At 38.1% G+C, this 19333-nt stretch overlaps 1 protein-coding gene across 1 annotated transcript; it reads left to right on the forward strand.

The window, feature by feature from the left end:
* Positions 1-359: 359 nt before the first annotated feature.
* Positions 360-2425, forward strand: LOC112174017 (protein DETOXIFICATION 49). The gene has a single exon (XM_024311738.2). It carries the CDS (start codon positions 458-460, stop codon positions 2123-2125), a length of 1668 nt encoding a protein of 555 aa, XP_024167506.1. The 5' UTR covers positions 360-457; the 3' UTR covers positions 2126-2425.
* Positions 2426-19333: the final 16908 nt, after the last annotated feature.

Raw genomic sequence — 19333 nt, forward strand, 5'->3', positions numbered from 1 at the left:
AATCTAAAATTCTAAATTGATATGTAATTAGTGTTGGGATTTGAGGATATAAATTTAGAACAAGAAACAAGAAACAAACATACACCAGCTTATAAATTAGATCTAGCTCAGCAAAATCTTAGTGCTGCAGAAATATACTGTATTTCTTATTTTATATTTTTGCTCATGGTGTTTGAGAAATGAAAGTGGATTTTACACCCATCTCTCACTGGGTGTTGCTGACTTGCTGGCCGGTCATTACAAGGACACAATAGTTCCTCCAAAAAAGCACCCACTATATTCAAAGCTCATCCCTCACCCCCCCCCCCCCCCCCCCCCCCCAAGCCCTATATAACCTTCACTTCTGCCTTTAAAGACCCCCACATATCTCTCTCCTTCTCATTCTCCCTCTCTCTCGTTTTCTTAAGCTTGATTCCAATTGATCCTCAAAAACCCACAAACACTTATAATAATCATAATGTGCAGGATGACATCTCCTCCTCTCTGCTGCTCATGCAATGGCAATTCAGACTATGTGTCAAACTCAGAAGACCCTAAACCCCTTCTCACCACCCCATTGATCTCCAAAACCACAGCTCATCCCAGAAAGGAACAAAAACCCCAGAAATCCCATCTCTCCTTGGCTCTGAAAGAAGCAAAATCCATAGCTAGTATTGCTTTCCCTATGATTCTTACCGGCCTTTTACTCTATTCCCGGTCCATGATCTCCATGCTCTTCCTCGGCCGCCTCGGTGACCTGGCCTTAGCCGGCGGCTCCTTGGCCGTTGGCTTTGCCAACATCACCGGATACTCCATCTTATCCGGTCTCGCCATGGGAATGGAACCCATTTGCGGCCAAGCTTTTGGTGCCAAAAAACATACTCTGCTCGGCCTCTGTTTGCAAAGAACAGTTCTTCTCCTTGTACTTACCTCCATACCCATTTCAATTCTCTGGCTCAACATGAAGAAACTCCTAATCCTTTGCGGCCAAGACGAGGCTATTTCCATTGAAGCCCAATCATACCTCCTCTGTTCACTTCCCGATCTTCTTGCTCAGTCTCTGTTACACCCTTTGAGAATTTACTTAAGATCTCAATCCATCACTCTGCCTCTGACATTCTGCGCAACTCTGGCAATCATCCTTCACATTCCCATCAACTGCTTTCTGGTTTCGCACCTAAATTTGGGAATCCAAGGTGTTGCCTTAAGCGGCGTTTGGTCGAATTTCAATCTCGTAATTTCTTTGATACTCTACATCATTATCTCCGGCGTGTACAAGAAAACTTGGGGAGGTATTTCCATGGAGTGTTTCCGAGAATGGAAGACTCTTCTCAATTTGGCCATACCAAGCTGCATTTCTGTTTGCCTTGAATGGTGGTGGTACGAGATCATGATCTTGCTCTGCGGTTTGTTACTGAACCCAAGAGCAACAGTTGCATCAATGGGGGTTTTAATCCAGACCACTTCTTTAATCTACATCTTCCCTTCCTCTCTGAGCTTCAGTGTGTCCACACGTGTTGGGAACGAAACCGGAGCAAACAACCCGAAAAAGGCAAAGCTCGCGGCCATTGTGGGGCTTTGTTGCAGCTTCATTCTAGGCCTAACAGCTCTCATCTTTGCAGTGATGGTAAGGAACATATGGGCCAGCATGTTCACTCAAGACAAGGAAATCATAGCCCTCACATCGTTGGTCCTGCCCATAATTGGGCTCTGCGAGCTGGGAAACTGCCCTCAGACAACAGGCTGCGGCGTGCTGAGAGGCACGGCGCGGCCGAAAGTTGGGGCCAACATAAACCTGGGGTGCTTTTATATTGTGGGAATGCCGGTGGCGGTGGGGTTGGGGTTCTTTGCCGGATTAGACTTCATGGGACTATGGCTCGGACTTTTGGCGGCGCAGGGTTCCTGTGCTGTGACCATGTTGGTGGTTTTGGGTGTTACAGATTGGAAGTTTGAAGCCCAGAAAGCCAAACAGTTGACAGGAGCTGCTGGAGTTGTGGATGACAGCGCAGAGGTTAAGGCAGACAAGACAGACAAAGCTGAAATCAAGGGAGAAGAAGATTGTTTATTTTTATTAGGTGATGAATTAGATTTCGCTAATGATAATGACAATAATAAGAGTAGTAATAATAGTGATTCAAATGTTTAGTTTATGATTTTTTTTTTCGGAAGTCTTCTTTTTTTGTCCTAAGGTGTATATATACTTATATAGTAGTCTCTAGGTGCATGTAGATCAAGAGCAGGGGGGTCTGTCTTGGTTTTGGGGGAAGGAGGTTATTTGTGTCTGTCTCCATGAGTTTCATACTTGCAGTGAAATTCAACTCTAAGCTGTAAAATGTTGAATTTCATAGGAAGTATAGCTAGAGACTGTACGTGGTCATCTCCACCCTTTTTCTGTATCTTGTACTCGGAGACAGTCATTGAAGAAGAATTACTTTGCAAACCACAATCTGTCCCTTGGTTTGAATTTGATTATAAGGAACAGAGAAGCTGCCAACTGTTTTCAATTTTTTTCTTGCAGTTTGATAGTTGATGCAGTGGTAGTAGACCAGCTGTAAGAAGTTGGCTAGCTATCACTACATGGACGGTTTTGAAAGTGATGTGACTACCATTACATCGAAGATTTGATATTAATGTATCGATCTATTAATGTATCATAAAATTTTTACTTACTAAAATGTAAAAATCTTAAATTAGATATAAATTGGAATACTGACTGATAGATAGAACAATTAAATATATTGAAATATAGAATTCAAATATATTTTAAGTTAGATTAAGTTTTTACGGACAAGATTCTGATATCATTGTAAACAATCATTATATTCTAAATATATAAATTAATTTAAGTTCTCTAATTGACCAACGGTGTATATTAAGCTATGTGATACAAATTAGCATTATTTCCAAAAAAAATATTTTTTTCATTCTTAGAACATGTTTACCCAAAATAACAATGGTTCAAAGGTCGATGTTTAAGAAAAATTGTTTAAGGTTACCAAATATTTTGAAAAATTGTTTATACCAAAACCAATTTTCAATTGGTGTTGATCGAGTTCTTAATACTTAAATGCAATATTACCCAATCAAATGAAGGATTCAGATGGATGCTTTCTGGGACTTGAAACTTGATCAATTGGTCTGCATTGATTGGCCGGAGTCAGCTGACCGGTGCAAAAGGCCGGCCGGCTACATTTGTCGGACTTGGTCTGAGAGGTACATGATCAATGCACGTTTTTAGGTAACATGATCAATCATGATGTCGTCATTCACATGCAATCAATTAATAAGAACAACATGCAGTCTAGCTAGCTAGCTTTGAGTATACATGAAACCAGGAATCTTACTATTACTACTGCAGATCGAGAAATGGTGGCAAGCGATAGCCAAAAGGAGCAAGATGCTCATCAGAAAAGAAGTTCCAGTTGTACCTCAACTTGCAAAACTTGCCTCATCCAGATGTAGTCATAACTCCACTCATTTACAGATCAGTTTCAAGACTTGACTGGACCTAACTCCTTCATCCCCCAAGCTCTGATCTGTTGCTTTTTCTTTGTTATTAATCACAATCAGATTGCACACATAGGAACTACGTGTATATATAATTACACACACACACACACGCCATTATTCTGTGTTTGACACCTATATGCCATTATAGCTACAGGAAGTTAATACCAAAACGCATAAAACAATTTTGGTCTGCCGATGCACAAATCGCTTATTAGTTTTGAATTATATGCATTGGCTGACCCTAAACAGGGTGCACACGAAGATTATGAATTATTTTCACTCTAATTTCTATGACCTAGTAAGCTCTTCAGCAACTCGATCTATATTATTTGACATTTTAAAGTGTTTAATGAAATTATTTCAAAGAATTTAAAATAACTATAATTATGGACGCAAAACCTTATCAAACTCATTTATCTTGTTCTCAACACCAAATTCATGCTTTAATTAACTTCACACCAATTGAGAGAAGGTATTGAAAGAATATTCTTATATCGAAAATCGTATTTATTCATTAATTAATTTTGAGTTGAATACACTAACTTCAACAATTATTCCTTAAATAGCTGAATTCATCATTAAATTCAGCAATGCCACATGCTAAACAAGAGAGTCAGAGAGTGAGTAACAAAGAAAGGTTTTATAGATTAATAGAACATCTATTAAAACCTCCCCCGTTTTAATTGATTCCAAAGTCCTCCCCGGCCAATATAAAAAGTTATCATGAAATTCATTGAAAGTTATTTTACGCACGTCGGTATACTGAATCCTCCCCAAAATTCATTTAGTTTTCTCATTTTGTATTGTCATGTAATAATATAGTTCAGTTATTCTATGTTGAGCCCCCATAACTACAATAGCAGTCATTCAATATTGAGCTGAGCGAATAACGACAACGAGGTTTGACTTTATATTGGATTATTGGGTTACACAACAATTTGACTGCCTTTAGGTTTATATATTTTGTTGCATATAAGATCAACATCAATAGCACGGTAATGAAATTTCAGAATTAATATTATGCATGCCAACTGCCAAGGTCAGAATAGAAGATAAAAATTGCATGTTGTACTAATTAATATTAATGACGACTATAATACATTTTTACAAAAGATTCTAATGTAGGGTGCATGCATCAAATGAAAATCATGAATTATACTGTTGTTCTTTACTTAAAAAACTATTTCATCATGTGGTTGGGCTAGTTGATTTGTTCTTTACTTTCTATTACTTGAAAAATTCAAAATAATATTTACTTTCAAGTGTATAAGTAATAAAAAGTAAATATTATAATATATCAATAAATGGTTTTAGATTTGGGAATGCTTTGCATGTTCACAGCAGCATGCATAATCTCAGTAATATAAATCGTAGAAGAAGATGATATTGAGATGCTGGGCTTGTAAAAAGGTAGGAAGCCAAGATGAAATAGATCAGAGGTAGGAAGCTAAGATGAACACGAAGGTAGGAAGCCAAGGTGAAAGACCCAAAAAGGTCTTTTTCCCCTATAACAAATCAATTGTATATTAATTAAATTAAATACGAATCTAGGTGTTAAATTATCATTGAGAATTCAAACCATGTCAGCATTGTGACATGGCTTGACTGTAGCATAGAAAAATTTATCGTAATTGTATATAAAATTGCTTCAACGTACGATTGTAATTTTCAGTAATGATTAATGGTGGTGGAGTGACTTTTACTTCTGGAAATTAAAAGGACAAGGACACAAGCTAGCAGTGCATGTTTTGCATTATACGTAGTTGACTGATCGAATTGTATTATGTTGGTGCCGATGTCCATTATTTTAGTGAGTGCCTTGCCTTGCATAAAAGTTGGTCAAACTCAATTGAATTATAGAGATCCATCCCCATGCAGAGATAACAATGCTAGCCAGCAAACACTAACGAATGCATAAGACAGATAATATATAGTCCCCATGGTTGACTTTGATCGATTTGGTTTTTCTTATATAGTATGATGCTAGTTGTCTGTAGAAGAGAATAATTATACAGATTATTAAATACAGTACTAGACATGCATGCTTGGTAATTAATATACACTAATACAATATTTTCTTTCATCAGTATTGCGCCATTTGTAATGATCTCGTGTAGTTCTTTCATAATCATCAGCTTCATTGTAATTAAGTTGTTATATATACTTCAGTCCGCCTGACCTTGACTTGCTTTTGGTCTTTGTGAGCAGTTGATTAAGTTGATGTTAATGATAAACTAATTAAGAGAATATCTATTTCTGTTGGTTGACAATAGATTGAGTGACCCAAACCTTTATAAACTCATAGACAATGTCTCATTTTTCCCATAACACACTTCATCACGTGTAGCGAATTTTCAAGCCATACACATGAATAACTTTGGATGACGTGGAACCCGTGTGGCCGTGAGACATACACACTTGAGATAACCTGCTCTGATACCTTGATAAAGTAATATGGGGTTCACATCAAAAACCAATTGGCAATAGATAGAGTGGCCCAAACCCTTATAAATTTATAGGCAATGTCCCATTTTTCTCATGTGGGATGTATATATTCTCAACATGAGCCAATTCCATCAATCCCTACATCGGTATAATTTCCACAATATCCCAAAGATCTCTCACAATGTTCTTTGACTAGCATTATTCTTGGCTAAATTTAAAGATGATTTACGTTTGGACGTGCTTAGATTAGAGGGCTGAAAGCGCAGATCATGCACCAGTCTCCCTACTATCTATATCGATATGATTCCAAGTGCAAGATCTAATGTGGAATATACAAGTTGAATCCTGAATTGTCGACGGTATATATATGTATATGAACTTTATCTCTTATTCAAAAGGTTAGGGACAGTCAGACTCAGACCTGATGATGAAGTGCATTATGGAGTAGTGGGTATGCAATAGTACGCAGCTCTTAAAAGCCACGAAAGTGATTATGATCGAAGGACATATTGTCTATGGTAGCAAGGGTACGTATGTGATTGCATATACTTTGTCATTATATTACAGGACAGCTCATGATGCATGGGGATCACAATTGACTATTAGGTCATTTGTTTGAGTCAAAAGAATATGATGATATTAAAATAATAAAATAATTGTAGTGATCTTAGTTCCTAAGTACTAAGATTGACAATGGATTGAGTGACCCAAACATTTATAAGCTCATAAGGAATGTTATATTTTTCAAATGTAGGAGTTATATTTTTCACATTCTTAGCAAGCTCCCGCACGTGTGGCAATTTCTCAAGTCATACACGTGGACAAGTTAAATTGGGTGACGGTGAGCACGTGTGGCCATAGCTGAAAACAAACACGTGGGTAACCTGCTCTGATACCATGATAAAATAATATGGAGTTCGTATCCAAAACCAATTGGCAATTGATAGAGTGGCCCAAACCCTTATAAGCCCATAAAGAATGTTATATTTTTTCAATGTGGAAATTATATTTTTGGGTCCTTGACCAAAAACACTAAAATAGACTAAAACTATTCCACTTACCCAGCAACAAAATTTTATTCTCACTATCACAATTTAAGATAAAATGACAATTTTACCCTCAATGTAATTAATGAATTACAAATGCCTCTCTCTCTCTCTCTCTCTCTCTCTCTCTCTCTCTCTCTCTCACGCCAACGCATGGCCTTCAGCTCCTATCTCTGGTCTAGATGGCCGGCTGGGAGACGAGGCCGACGATGACGTCGACGGAGAATATACATTGGTGATGGTGCAGATCCAATCGATGACCTCAACCGCCGCTTCGTCGTTTCACAGCAAAACAACGCCGAATAGCGCAGCGAAGATGACCTGCCGTTTATGGTCGACGAGCTCTGCAGGCTCCGAGTCGAGGAGCTCTGGCACGAGGTCCGCCTTCACGATGTTTCGATCGTGCCTTAGACTCCGACTGAAATTGATGTATATCATCGGTCAAACTCAATCTCGAAACGGCGTCGCCTTGAATCGAGCTACATCATCAACGTCACGTATCTTCCAGTGCTCGACCTAGGTTGTGTAATTGATTGGGTGCTCAAATCAATTTTTGGTATTATGTTTTTTTTTTTTGGTAAAATGGGGGCAGAACTGCAGAAGGCCCAGAATGGAAGAAAAAATGAAAAAAATGGTTCCCCCAAAGTGTGTTAAAAGTATATTGGGGGGCTAGGCCTCATCATATGGCCCTTGGGCCCAAAGCCCGCCCGACCCTTTTTTATTTAGGGTAGGGTATGGGTCACACAAATAAAGCCCGACCCTACCCTACGGCCTGGCCCGATTGAGCCCTTAAGGGCTAGGCCCGGCCCGGCCCTTAAAGCCCGGCCCTACAATTTATATTTTATTTTTGTTATTTTCTATTACATGTGTTATATGTATAAAACTATGGAAGTGTAGAAAATTATTTCAATCTGCCATATTAGGAAATGAGTCTTTTAAATTGAGCCATATTTTGAGAAGAAAAAAATAATTTTTAAAGAATTAACCGTTAATTCGGCAAAAACGCCGCTGTTTTAATATAATTTTATGGGTATTTTAATATTTACCAATAATTACTGTTAACTAATTAACTGTAATAATTACAAAGCTATTATTTCAAATTGGACAATATATTCATGTAATACCAATTTTGAAATAAATCAAGTAATCAACATAACTAAAAATAATCAATTGGTCGAGTTGAAACCTTTTTACCAATGTAATGTTAACTTCTTAATGAGCAAAATGGGGGACGAAATGGAATTTTTTAAAATGAACCGCTGGATGTTGTTTGCATATGAATATATGTTAGTGGTAGAAATTTCAATAATTTCCGCATTCGGTTGGACCTCAATCTACCCGGTCAACTCAATACCCTAAATAGAACATAAAACAAATATGCTCTTAACCGGTCCTTGGCAATTAACTTTTTTCGATATTTCAGCTCCCACACTCTCATGGGTAGGGGGTCTACTTATGGATGTCAAAATTCCGCAACGTTTGTCCGCGCATGGTACCGCTCCCCTTAGGGAAGTTTGCTTGTGCAAAGCGTTGACCGCTCCGTTAGGTGCCTTATGCACGGCGGATCGGCCTAATTTTTTTACACAATACCTATCACTATTGTATAAACATATAAGAATTTTCCGATTGATCGATTTTCATTTCAAAATTTTTGGATCGCACATAATCCTTATATGTCTTGTAATGTAGTATAACTAGTTTATTAGGCTTGTTACCCTCCATGAGCAAAATGGGGGACGAAATGAAATTTTTTAAAATGAACCGCTGGATGTTGTTTGCATATGAATATATGTTAGTGGTAGAAATTTCAATAATTTCCGCATTCGGTTGGACCTCAATCTACCCGGTCAACTCAATACCCTAAATAGAACATAAAACAAATATGCTCTTAACCGGTCCTTGGCAATTAACTTTTTTCGATATTTCAGCTCCCACACTCTCATGGGTAGGGGGTCTACTTATGGATGTCAAAATTCCGCAACGTTTGTCCGCGCATGGTACCGCTCCCCTTAGGGAAGTTTGCTTGTGCAAAGCGTTGACCGCTCCGTTAGGTGCCTTATGCACGGCGGATCGGCCTAATTTTTTTACACAATACCTATCACTATTGTATAAACATATAAGAATTTTCCGATTGATCGATTTTCATTTCAAAATTTTTGGATCGCACATAATCCTTATATGTCTTGTAATGTAGTATAACTAGTTTATTAGGCTTGTTACCCTCCATGAGCAAAATGGGGGACGAAATGAAATTTTTTAAAATGAACCGCTGGATGTTGTTTGCATATGAATATATGTTAGTGGTAGAAATTTCAACAATTTCCGCATTCGGTTGGACCTCGATCTACCCGGTCAACTCAATACCCTAAATAGAACATAAAACAAATATGCTCTTAACCGGTCCTTGGCAATTCACTTTTTTTCGATCTTTCAGCTCCCACACTATCATGGGTAGGGGGTCTACTTACGGATGTCAAAATTCCACAACGTTTGTCCGCGCATGGTGCCGCTCCCCTTAGGGAAGTTTGCTTGTGCAAAGCGTTGACCGCTACGTTGGGCGCCTTATTCATGACAGATCGGCCTAATTTTTTTACACAATACCTAATTACCTATCAATGTTGTATAAACATATGAGAATTTCAGATTGGTCGATTTCCATTTCAGAATTTTTGGATCACATATAATCCTTATATGCCTATTAATGTAGTATTAACTCGTTTATTAGGCTTGTTATCCTCCATGAGTAAAATGGGGGACGAAATGGAATTTTTTAAAATGCACCATTGGATGTCGTCCGTATATGAATATATGGTAGTGGTAAAAATTTCAGTGACTTCCACCTTCGGTTGGGTCTCTATCGACCCGGTCAACTCCATACCCTAAATAAAACCTAACACAAATATGCTCATAACCGAGAATTTGCAATTTTTTTTTTTTGATCTATCAACTCCCACACTCTCATGGGGAGGGGGTCTATCACCTGCTGTCAAAATACGGGGATGTTTGTCGGCAAAAGGTGCCGCTCCCCTTACGGAAGTTTGCTTATACAAAGTGTTGACCACTCCGTTTGGCGCTCCCCTTACGGAAGTTTGCTTATACAAAGTGTTGACCACTCCGTTTGGTGCCTTATTTAATGCAGATCGGCATAATTTTTTTACACAATACCTACTACTGTTGTATATGCATATGAGCATTGTCATGTTATAAGTTACCAGTGTGTGTGTATTAAATATGTTCAATAAAAAACAATGAGTCTTTTATTACCAATATATACCATTAAGCCATATTTTGAGAAGAAAAATAAGGCCCTTTTTGGCCCATTTCGGCCCTATTTGACCCTATTTGACCCTATTTGAGGGCCTGCCCGACCCGGCCCTTTCGTCCCTAACGGATCGGGCTTTTCGGGCGGGTAAGGGTTAGCATATTTAAGCCCTGGCCGGACCCTACCCTGCCCTAGATTTTGTTGACTTTGACTAGGCCAGGCCATGCCCGACCCTAAGTCCTAAAATTTAGGGTAGGGCCGGCCCTAGCCCGGCCCATGATGACCCCTATGGGGAGCAATAGGCGCCTATTGGCCTATTGTTGGGCAATAGGCGCCTATTGGCCTATTGTTGGGCAATAGACTTTTTTAAATCGATATAATCTCTTTGTTTTTTTTATTTAAACAAAGTTTTATTTGTCTAAATTAAGAGAGATTAGTTCATATTCTGACAACTGAAAATTTTATTGGGGGACAATAGATGTCTATTGGGGGCAATAAACATTTCCGGTGAGGTTTTTAGAAAAGTCCAGTGGGCGGTAGCCGGTGACCAGAATCCGGCAACCATTGACGGGATTCCGGCAAAAGTTGGCAGGAATCCGGCAGTCGGTGACAGGGCTCCGGCGAAGTCTCTCTAAGTAATAAAGAGGTGAGGGTAATATGGTATTAAAAAAATAATCTTAATAGGGTATTAGGGGAGACCTCCTTAGAGTGTTTTGAGTAAGAGAGAATTAAAAACATTTAATGGGGTAAGTGGGAAAAAAATTTCTAGAAATTGGGTAAATGGACAAAAACCCTATATTTTTTACATTCTCAACACGTACACGACGCACATCTTTTAGTTAAAAACTTAAAAATCTAAAATCTAAGTAAGTTAATAGAATTAGAACAAATCTGAACAGAATTAAAAAAGAAGAAGAAGAAGCAGAAAAAAGACGATACGAACAAGTCGAGAATTAATATATATCAATTGTGGGCTGCCGCCCTGGTATGTACATGAAACGTCTAGCTATTTGTCTGTTTATGTGCTTTTCGATTCCCTTTTGCTCAATGAGCAAAAAGATTTGAGAAGTCCACGTTTTATTAGCTTATGTGTTGTAGGAAAACTAGCTATCTCGAGTGCGATCGTATGTGTGATTCAGAAAAGCTTGTAAGCTTTTAGAATGGAATTTGCAGCATTCCGAACTGTTTATAACTTTATATCTTGTCCTGGTTGAAGTCCATGTCATTATCCATTTATATATGATATATTCGAATTCAAAAACAGCTGTAATATTTGAATTTTAAGCCCAGATTCTGCCCTCATACTGCATTTTAATTAAGTTTAGATTGAATTTTAAGCAGATCGACTTGCATATACAAGTCGCTGCACCATTTAGATGCTAAAATAACACATTTCGAAGAGCTCCCGTTGTCTGCATGTTCGTTTGTAGAAATGAATTATGCACAAAAAAGGGGAAAAAATGGAATGAACTTACTAGAATGACCTTCTTGTCCAAAATTAAAATTAAATGAAAATGTTATCGATAACTCTGAATCAAACTTTGACACAAACTTAGTAATAATTAACTACTACTAAAATGTTATTTATGCGTTGTTATTTTGCTGTTCAAGTTTGGTCTTCAGTTCATACTTTAAATCTTTTGTATTGGAATCGATCTTTTTTAGATTGGCTTGATCATATTGACAATAATTCTGCTTTGTCCTCAGATCATTTTGCTACAAGTCTCTACACTGCTTGGGCCATTTGGCATAGCAGAAATAAACTAGGTTTTTAGAATATTAATTTGTCTCCTGCCTCGTGTGTGTTTCAAGCTTATGCTTTAAGCTCTAATTATTTGAAAGCCAATCTCAGGTTCTCTCTCCCAAAGATTTCGAAATACTTTCATATTAAGTGGCAACCCCCTAATGCTAATCAAGTGAAGTTGAACTTTGACGGTTCTGTCAGGAATGGTTTGGCTACTCTTGGGTTTGTTATTCACAATGAGGATGGTAACCCTCTTTTTGCAGCTAATAAAAAAATTGGCAATGCATCAGTGCTGGTTGCGGAATTCACGGCTCTACGAGATGGACTCCATATAACTTTACTTCAACATCATTCTAACATCATTGTGGAAGGCGATTCAAAGTTATTAACAGACTGTGTTCAAGGTTGTTGCCAGTTTCAGTGGCTCATTAAAATATTATTACATGATATTAACGAGCTTACACTACAGTTTTGTTCAATTATCTTCAGACATGTGTATTGAGAGGCTAATTTTGTTGCGGACCATCTAGCATCGGCAGCGCATTCTTCTCATAATTCGTCTGTCTGGTTTTTTTGTTTGCCCAATTATGTGTCCCCAGCGTTCCAGTTTGATCAGCTGGGAGGAGGAATAGTACGTGCAGGGGCGTAGGGACACTAGGGCGAGAAGGGTCAATTGACCCTTCTCACTAAGTTGCCATTGGTTGAAACATTTGATACTTACATACATACTTACATTTAATATATTAGTTTGACCCTTCTGACATGAGAAAATGAAAAGAAATAGTAAAGCTTTTGGACTTTTGTCCCATTGATCACCCATAACTCCACAGTTTGGACGTACACCACCATCTTTTAATTTTTTTTTATTATATTTTATTCATATGCTCTTCATTGATCAATTAATCAATGACAGTTTCGTTACATATATATTTAGGTTTATACACTTATTTTCTTCTCTCCTGCTCATTCTCTGTTCTGTCTTCTCTCGTCTTTCCACTTCTTCTCCTACGAAACGCAAGTCGAAGTCTGCTACTCTTTCTTTGATTTTTAGTAGATTTATGAATCAAGGCAACATTAATCAATAAAGATAATTCATCAAATCTTAATTATAATTGTTTTATAAATTTTTTTTTATTTTTGACTATTTTATGACTTATGATTTTTTTTTTCTATCAAAAGAATGACATATAGATGAATATATGTAATTTCTTTTTAACAATCAATATATACAATTTTATGTTATTTGATGAAGTTCATTTTTGTATAATCATTACTATTTGATTCTGACCCTCCTAGCTAACATTTCTGGCTACGCCATTGAGTGCGTGGGGTTGTTTTTTAGTTTCTGTTTTGTTTTTCAATCATAAAAAAAAAAAAAAAAAAAAAGACTAGAGTAGCGAGTATCCTTTTTCATTTGGAAATCCTTGAGTTGACCAAGGACTGGTAAATTTGGAATTTGTCCCATTTCATCGTCCTGACGATTTATTCAACTTGATTAATTATGATGGTTTAGTAATTAACTATGACGATTACCACTAATACTAGGGTAGGACAGTGGATATATGAGAGATGTCCACAGAGATATAAGTTATCTACTTTTAAAGATTAGGTCATATTTTTTTTTCAACTTTTAGGATACGATCAACACTATTAGAACTCACCTTTGGACGTTAAGAAGGTCTAATTAAGAAGTTTACGTTTTGGTCAATAATTAGACAGATTTTAACATTTCCTACACTTACAGATCTCAATGGCATGATGAAAAGACAGTCAATGAGTCGATGACATGAGACGCAATAGTTGAGACGTACACAATTGAGTCCAATTTCAATTCATGTACACATCTTTTTCAAAGTTCTCAAAAGATAATGGGCCACAACGATATTCACCAGTTTTAGTGCTTAAATATTTTTAGGCTAATTAATTAATATATTACCTCAGAGAAAGTGAGTAATGAATATCTCCATCAGTCTTTAATCAGCTGACATATGTCACCTGTGAATGCTTTAGCAGTTAATTAGCCACAAGCTTTTCGGAGCTTCTGCTATCCACCTAGGTGAGGGTCACCTGGAGACGTGGCAGAACGACATAGGAGGAAACCAAAAGGAGAGCTCGGTGCTCTCAGACCCGAAGCACGACCCGAGTCACCCGACCGAGGAAACCCAGCCAGGACGCCGACCTCCGCCCACCGATCGACGACGCAAGACCCCCAGTCTCTCCGACTGGTCGTCTCCGTCACGCCTGTGGCCTTGGATAGCCCATGCATGGGACGAGGAGGGCGACTCGATCGACGGTGAAAAGTGGTGACTGCTCCGGCGAGTTTCCGCCATTTCCGGCCACCGTCTGAGCTTCTTGTGCTTTTCCGGCTATCCTGGCCTTGGCTTCCACTTCGATGAGCTGACCCATTTGAATGGTGGCGATGGAGGACCAGACCCAGCTCAGAATGAGGTCGTTGCTGGCGATGGCCGGTAGGGAGAGGTTGGCGATGGAGGACTCGAGGAGGTTGGAGACCTTGCGGAAGTCGGCGGTGGTGGTGATGGAGAAGACCTGGCGGAGAACGTGGAGATACCACGGCCTAGGTGAGCACCACCTAGGTGGATAGCAGAATTTTCGCAAGCTTTTACCCTAAACAAATAATTACCTACTAACTGTTGAGAATGTGATAAAATATAACTCTCACATTAGAAAAATATAATTTTACTTATGGGTTTATAACCCTATATTACTTTATCATGGTATCAGAGTAAGGTTACCCACGTGTTTGGTTTCAGCGATGACCACACGTGCTCACTGTCACCCAATATAACTAGCTTGTCCACGTGTATGTCTTACTTGTTTTGTTTCAACGATGGTCACACGTGCTTAACGTCACCTAATATAATTTGTCCACGCGTATGACTTGAGAAATCGCTACACGTGTTGAGAATGTGAAAAAAATATAATTCCCACATTGAAAACATATAACTTTATTTATGGGTTTATAAGGATTTAGATCATTTCATTTATTGTCAATTGGTTTTGGATGTGAACTGCATATTACTCCATTCCATCTATTGTTAATTAATTTTAGATTTAAACCTCATATTACTTTATCACTAGCCAGCTTGAATCCTATCCAAATCAAGCTGTCCCCGCTTTCTATTGTAATGGTCATTGTAAAAATGGTGGAACCAACTGATTTTTCATAATCTTTATAGATATTCTGCAATCTTATATAGTGCGCATAGCTTGGTTCATATTCCAATAAGAATTAGGGGGACCGTTCTTATATTTGTTTCAGTGATGCGACATTGGAATCTACATTTTATAAAATTAACAGTTTGTTTCTCACACACACACACATATATATATATATATATATATATATATTTTACCATTACATCCGATAAAATTTGTGGACTATAACATGGGCAACCTGTGTGACTATACGTACAGGACCCTGAATCTTACAAACCCATCAACTTTTTTTAATTAAAAATTATTATTATTATTATTAGCTCATTGCTTATCTTTTATTTTAGTTAACAAATAGCAATCAAGGCCGACTCTGATGCATGCAAATAACAAGATTCCATATGACTTAAAATCTTATAAAACTAACCGCTTCTTCCACTAATATTTTATTATGATCGATTAGTTTGTTTGTATTTTATCTTACATTTAATAACAATCAGAGTCAACTATGATATATATCATAGGTGCGACTCCATAAGATTTTGAATTTCTTATATAACCGATTACTTATTTGAGGGAACTTTCATATCAGTGCTTTTTTTGTTTTTGTTGGACAACGTAATCTGAGAGTCTGATCAAAAGTAATACAAGGAAAAAGAAAGTTCTCGTTTTTGCGGTGTAAAAGTCCTGTAATGTCAATCCGAATAGTTTGAAATATTGTTTTCATCCATACATTCGTTTGATTTATTTGGAGGTGTATATTGCATGCAGTCTGGATTCGAGCAAATCTAAAAACCTAAAGGAGCCAAAATTGAATGGAACAGAATCAATGTCAAATTGTCAACAATGGCCACTAAAACTGACTGATTGGACCGAAAAGAGAGAGAAGAGAAGGCGGTGGCATCCTACTGAGGAGACAATTTGGAACGATGAAACCCTAAACCAATTAATCACCACCACCCAACCCAGGGAATGATAGCTTTAGCTCCCCATAAACCAAACTGGAAAGATCGTCGATGCCAGTACTATATAATAAATAAAACAGATAATGGCTTAATACCAAGTATCTTTATCTTGTTTGTTAATTAGTTGCTTAAGCATGTTTGCATATTGGTGAATCTGAATGGCCACAATTCCGTGTCAACTTCAACTTCAACTTCCTCTTGGAGGCCATCAAAAGCCAAAAGCCATCTTTTCTTTTGCATTCTTTATACACATTTGGCACAAATTCTACATTTCTATATTGAACTTATAATGTTGTACGTAATCCGCTTAAGCGGGAGCTGCCGGTGCAATTTTTTTTTCTTTTCTCCTCATCTGTATTGAGGTAATTGATTTGGAGTAGAAAGTGGAGGAGGATCGAGGACTAATTAAATTGCTTAATTAAGAAACAATATGCATGCTAGGGCATAAAAATGCATAATTAGAGAAAAAAGCCACTCTTCCTTTCCCTCTCGAGGAGAACAGCTCCATACACGGGCGTCTAGGGTTTCTTCCATTGTTCTGTCGCTCTCGTCCGGTAGCCCAGCGTTGTGCCTGGCCGGTTGGTCTAGGTAGGGAGTGTTGGTGTGCTGCCGGACGAGGGACTTTTGCGGGAGCGCTTATGTTCCTGTTTGGAGAGGCTTGATTGGACTGGTCAAGGCTATGCTCTCGGTGGATAGGTTCGTCGTTGCAGATCTGGGTAGGTGGAGCGATCGTGTGCTCCGTTCTGGGGGTACTTGCTGGTTTGCATTTGGGTTGCGGTACAGTTTTGGGGATCGGGTACTGGTCTTCGTTAGTGACGACGTTCAACGGTTCTCTCGGGCTTTGGACGGCATTGACTGGTGGCTGGAGGCTCGGTGGCGGCGGCAGCAGATGTCGCCCTCGTTTCTGCTGATGGAATCCGAGGCCGATTCATTCTTGGGCTAGGTCAATGTTGGTCCTATTTTTTAGTTTAGTTTTATTTTGTTTTGTCCATAAAGCTCTTCCTTGTTAGAGGTTGTAGTGGGCCTTGGCCGTGTTTATGTCGTGATCTTTTTGTCGTAATAGTGTGTTCATTCCAGTGGCCAATATTGATGTACACCAAGATGGTCTTAGGTGGATCCCTTTTTTTTGTCCTTTCTAGGGATAGGGCATTAGACCAAGTTTTTTATCACATTTCGGCATCTCAACCGTTCAGTTTTTAGGCCCTAACGTGTAGACCACCTCTGCAAATTTTCAGCCGAATCGGTGATCGTTAAGGCATTCAAAACTGCGATTTACAATTATATGTATGAACGGTTCATGTTGGACAGATTCGGTTCGTCCATTGATTTAATCTAGTTTGATACTTTAATGATCACTGATTTGACTGAAAATTTGCAGAGGTGATCTACATATTAAGACCTAAAAACTGAACAGTTGAGATTGCGAAATGTAATTGAAAAATTGGTCTAATGCTCTATCCCTAAAAAAGACCAAAAAAGGGATCTCTTAGTGGAAGGGCCATATATATATATATATATATATATATATATATATATATATATATATATACAGCGCTTCTCCACTGCAGATGTCCGCAGTTTTTCTTAGGTACGGATTTTAGCTTTTGACCCACTTTTCGATCATATTTTCACATCTTAACCGTTCAGTTTTTAGGTCCTAATGTATAGATCACCTTTGCAAAATTTCAGCCAAATTGGTGATCGTTAAGGCATCCAAAACTGCAATTTACAACAATGTACACGAACGGTTCCGGTTTGGCAGATTCAGTTCATTCGTGTAAATTGCAATTTTGGATGCCTTAACGATCACCAATTTGGCTGAAATTTTGCAGAGGTGATCTATACATTATGACCTAAAAATTGAACGGTTAAGATGTGAAAATATGATCGAAAAGTAGGTCAAAAATGGAAATCCGTACCTTTTTTCGTAGGTGCGGACATCCGCACCTAAGCAAAGTTATATATATATATATATATATATATATATATATATATATATATATATGCCCGATCACAGGCGGACGTCCGCACTATCACTAAAGTGCGGATGTCGACGCTGTAGTAGCTTTCAGGCGGAGACGGCGACGGCTGGGCTTGCTGGACAAAGGCCAGAGTCTTCCCAGACCGCTTCTGGGCAACGATCAAGGTCGGAGGAGATCGAGGTTGAAGGTACTGGGCAGTGACCTCACATGCAACTGCAAGGTTTCGGGCAGCGCTGCAACCTGGTCGCCGACAACTCCACCCGACTACAAATTGGTCCATTCAACCCTTGGCATCCTTCCGGTAAGCAACCGGAATAGAGTAAAAGCATCGACGTTTGCACTTTAGCGATAGTGCGGACGTCCGCTTCCAAACGGTTTCCTATATATATATATATAATAATGTTCATGATTAAGGAATTAATCAAATGCTCCGACCATCCATTATGTTTCAATTTTCTTGATGATACGAAAAGGATTGACAATGCAGGAATGACATTTTTAATTTTGGTTTCATACTCCAATTAAGACAGAAAAGATTAATTACACAATTAAAAACAAAGTGATACAAAATTTTCATTATTAAAAAGCAAGAAAAAACGGTTTCAAACTTTTTAGTTGCAATTGGATCTATATTATTCTCATTATAGAGCATGCATTGCTATAATACATGTCATGTAATGAAGTGGGGCATATATATAATAATGTTCGTGTTTAAAGAACTAATCAAATGCTCCAACCATCCATTATGTTTCAATTTTATTGATGGTACGAAGAGAATTGATGGCATTTTAAATTGTGATTCCAAACTCCAATCGAGTCGAAAAATATTAATTATACAATTAAAAACAAAGATACGTAGATTTTTATTATTAAAACGTACGAAAGAAGAAACGGTTTCAAATTTTCGAGTTTGCAGTTGAATCTATATTATTCTCATTAATTATAGAGCATGCATTCCTATAATATATGATGTGGAATCCCCTGTCCCTATCTGACGAGCCAGACGACTTGAACTAAGCGGTGATAAACAACTCAATGAACCCTAGGAAGGCAACTCCATCGTATTATATATTAAACTGTAGAAACTTATAGTTTCACATTCTAACTACAAACCATAGTGTCACGTTTGAATGAATAATAGTGGAAGCTTCATCTGCTGACATAATAATTCACATCACTAAGAGACCCAGTAGAGGTGAAGTTGGTGTAATCAATTAAGTAGTAGC

Source organism: Rosa chinensis, chromosome 1, assembly GCF_002994745.2.
Source record: "Rosa chinensis cultivar Old Blush chromosome 1, RchiOBHm-V2, whole genome shotgun sequence".
In the NCBI taxonomy this organism is placed as follows: domain Eukaryota; kingdom Viridiplantae; phylum Streptophyta; class Magnoliopsida; order Rosales; family Rosaceae; genus Rosa; species Rosa chinensis.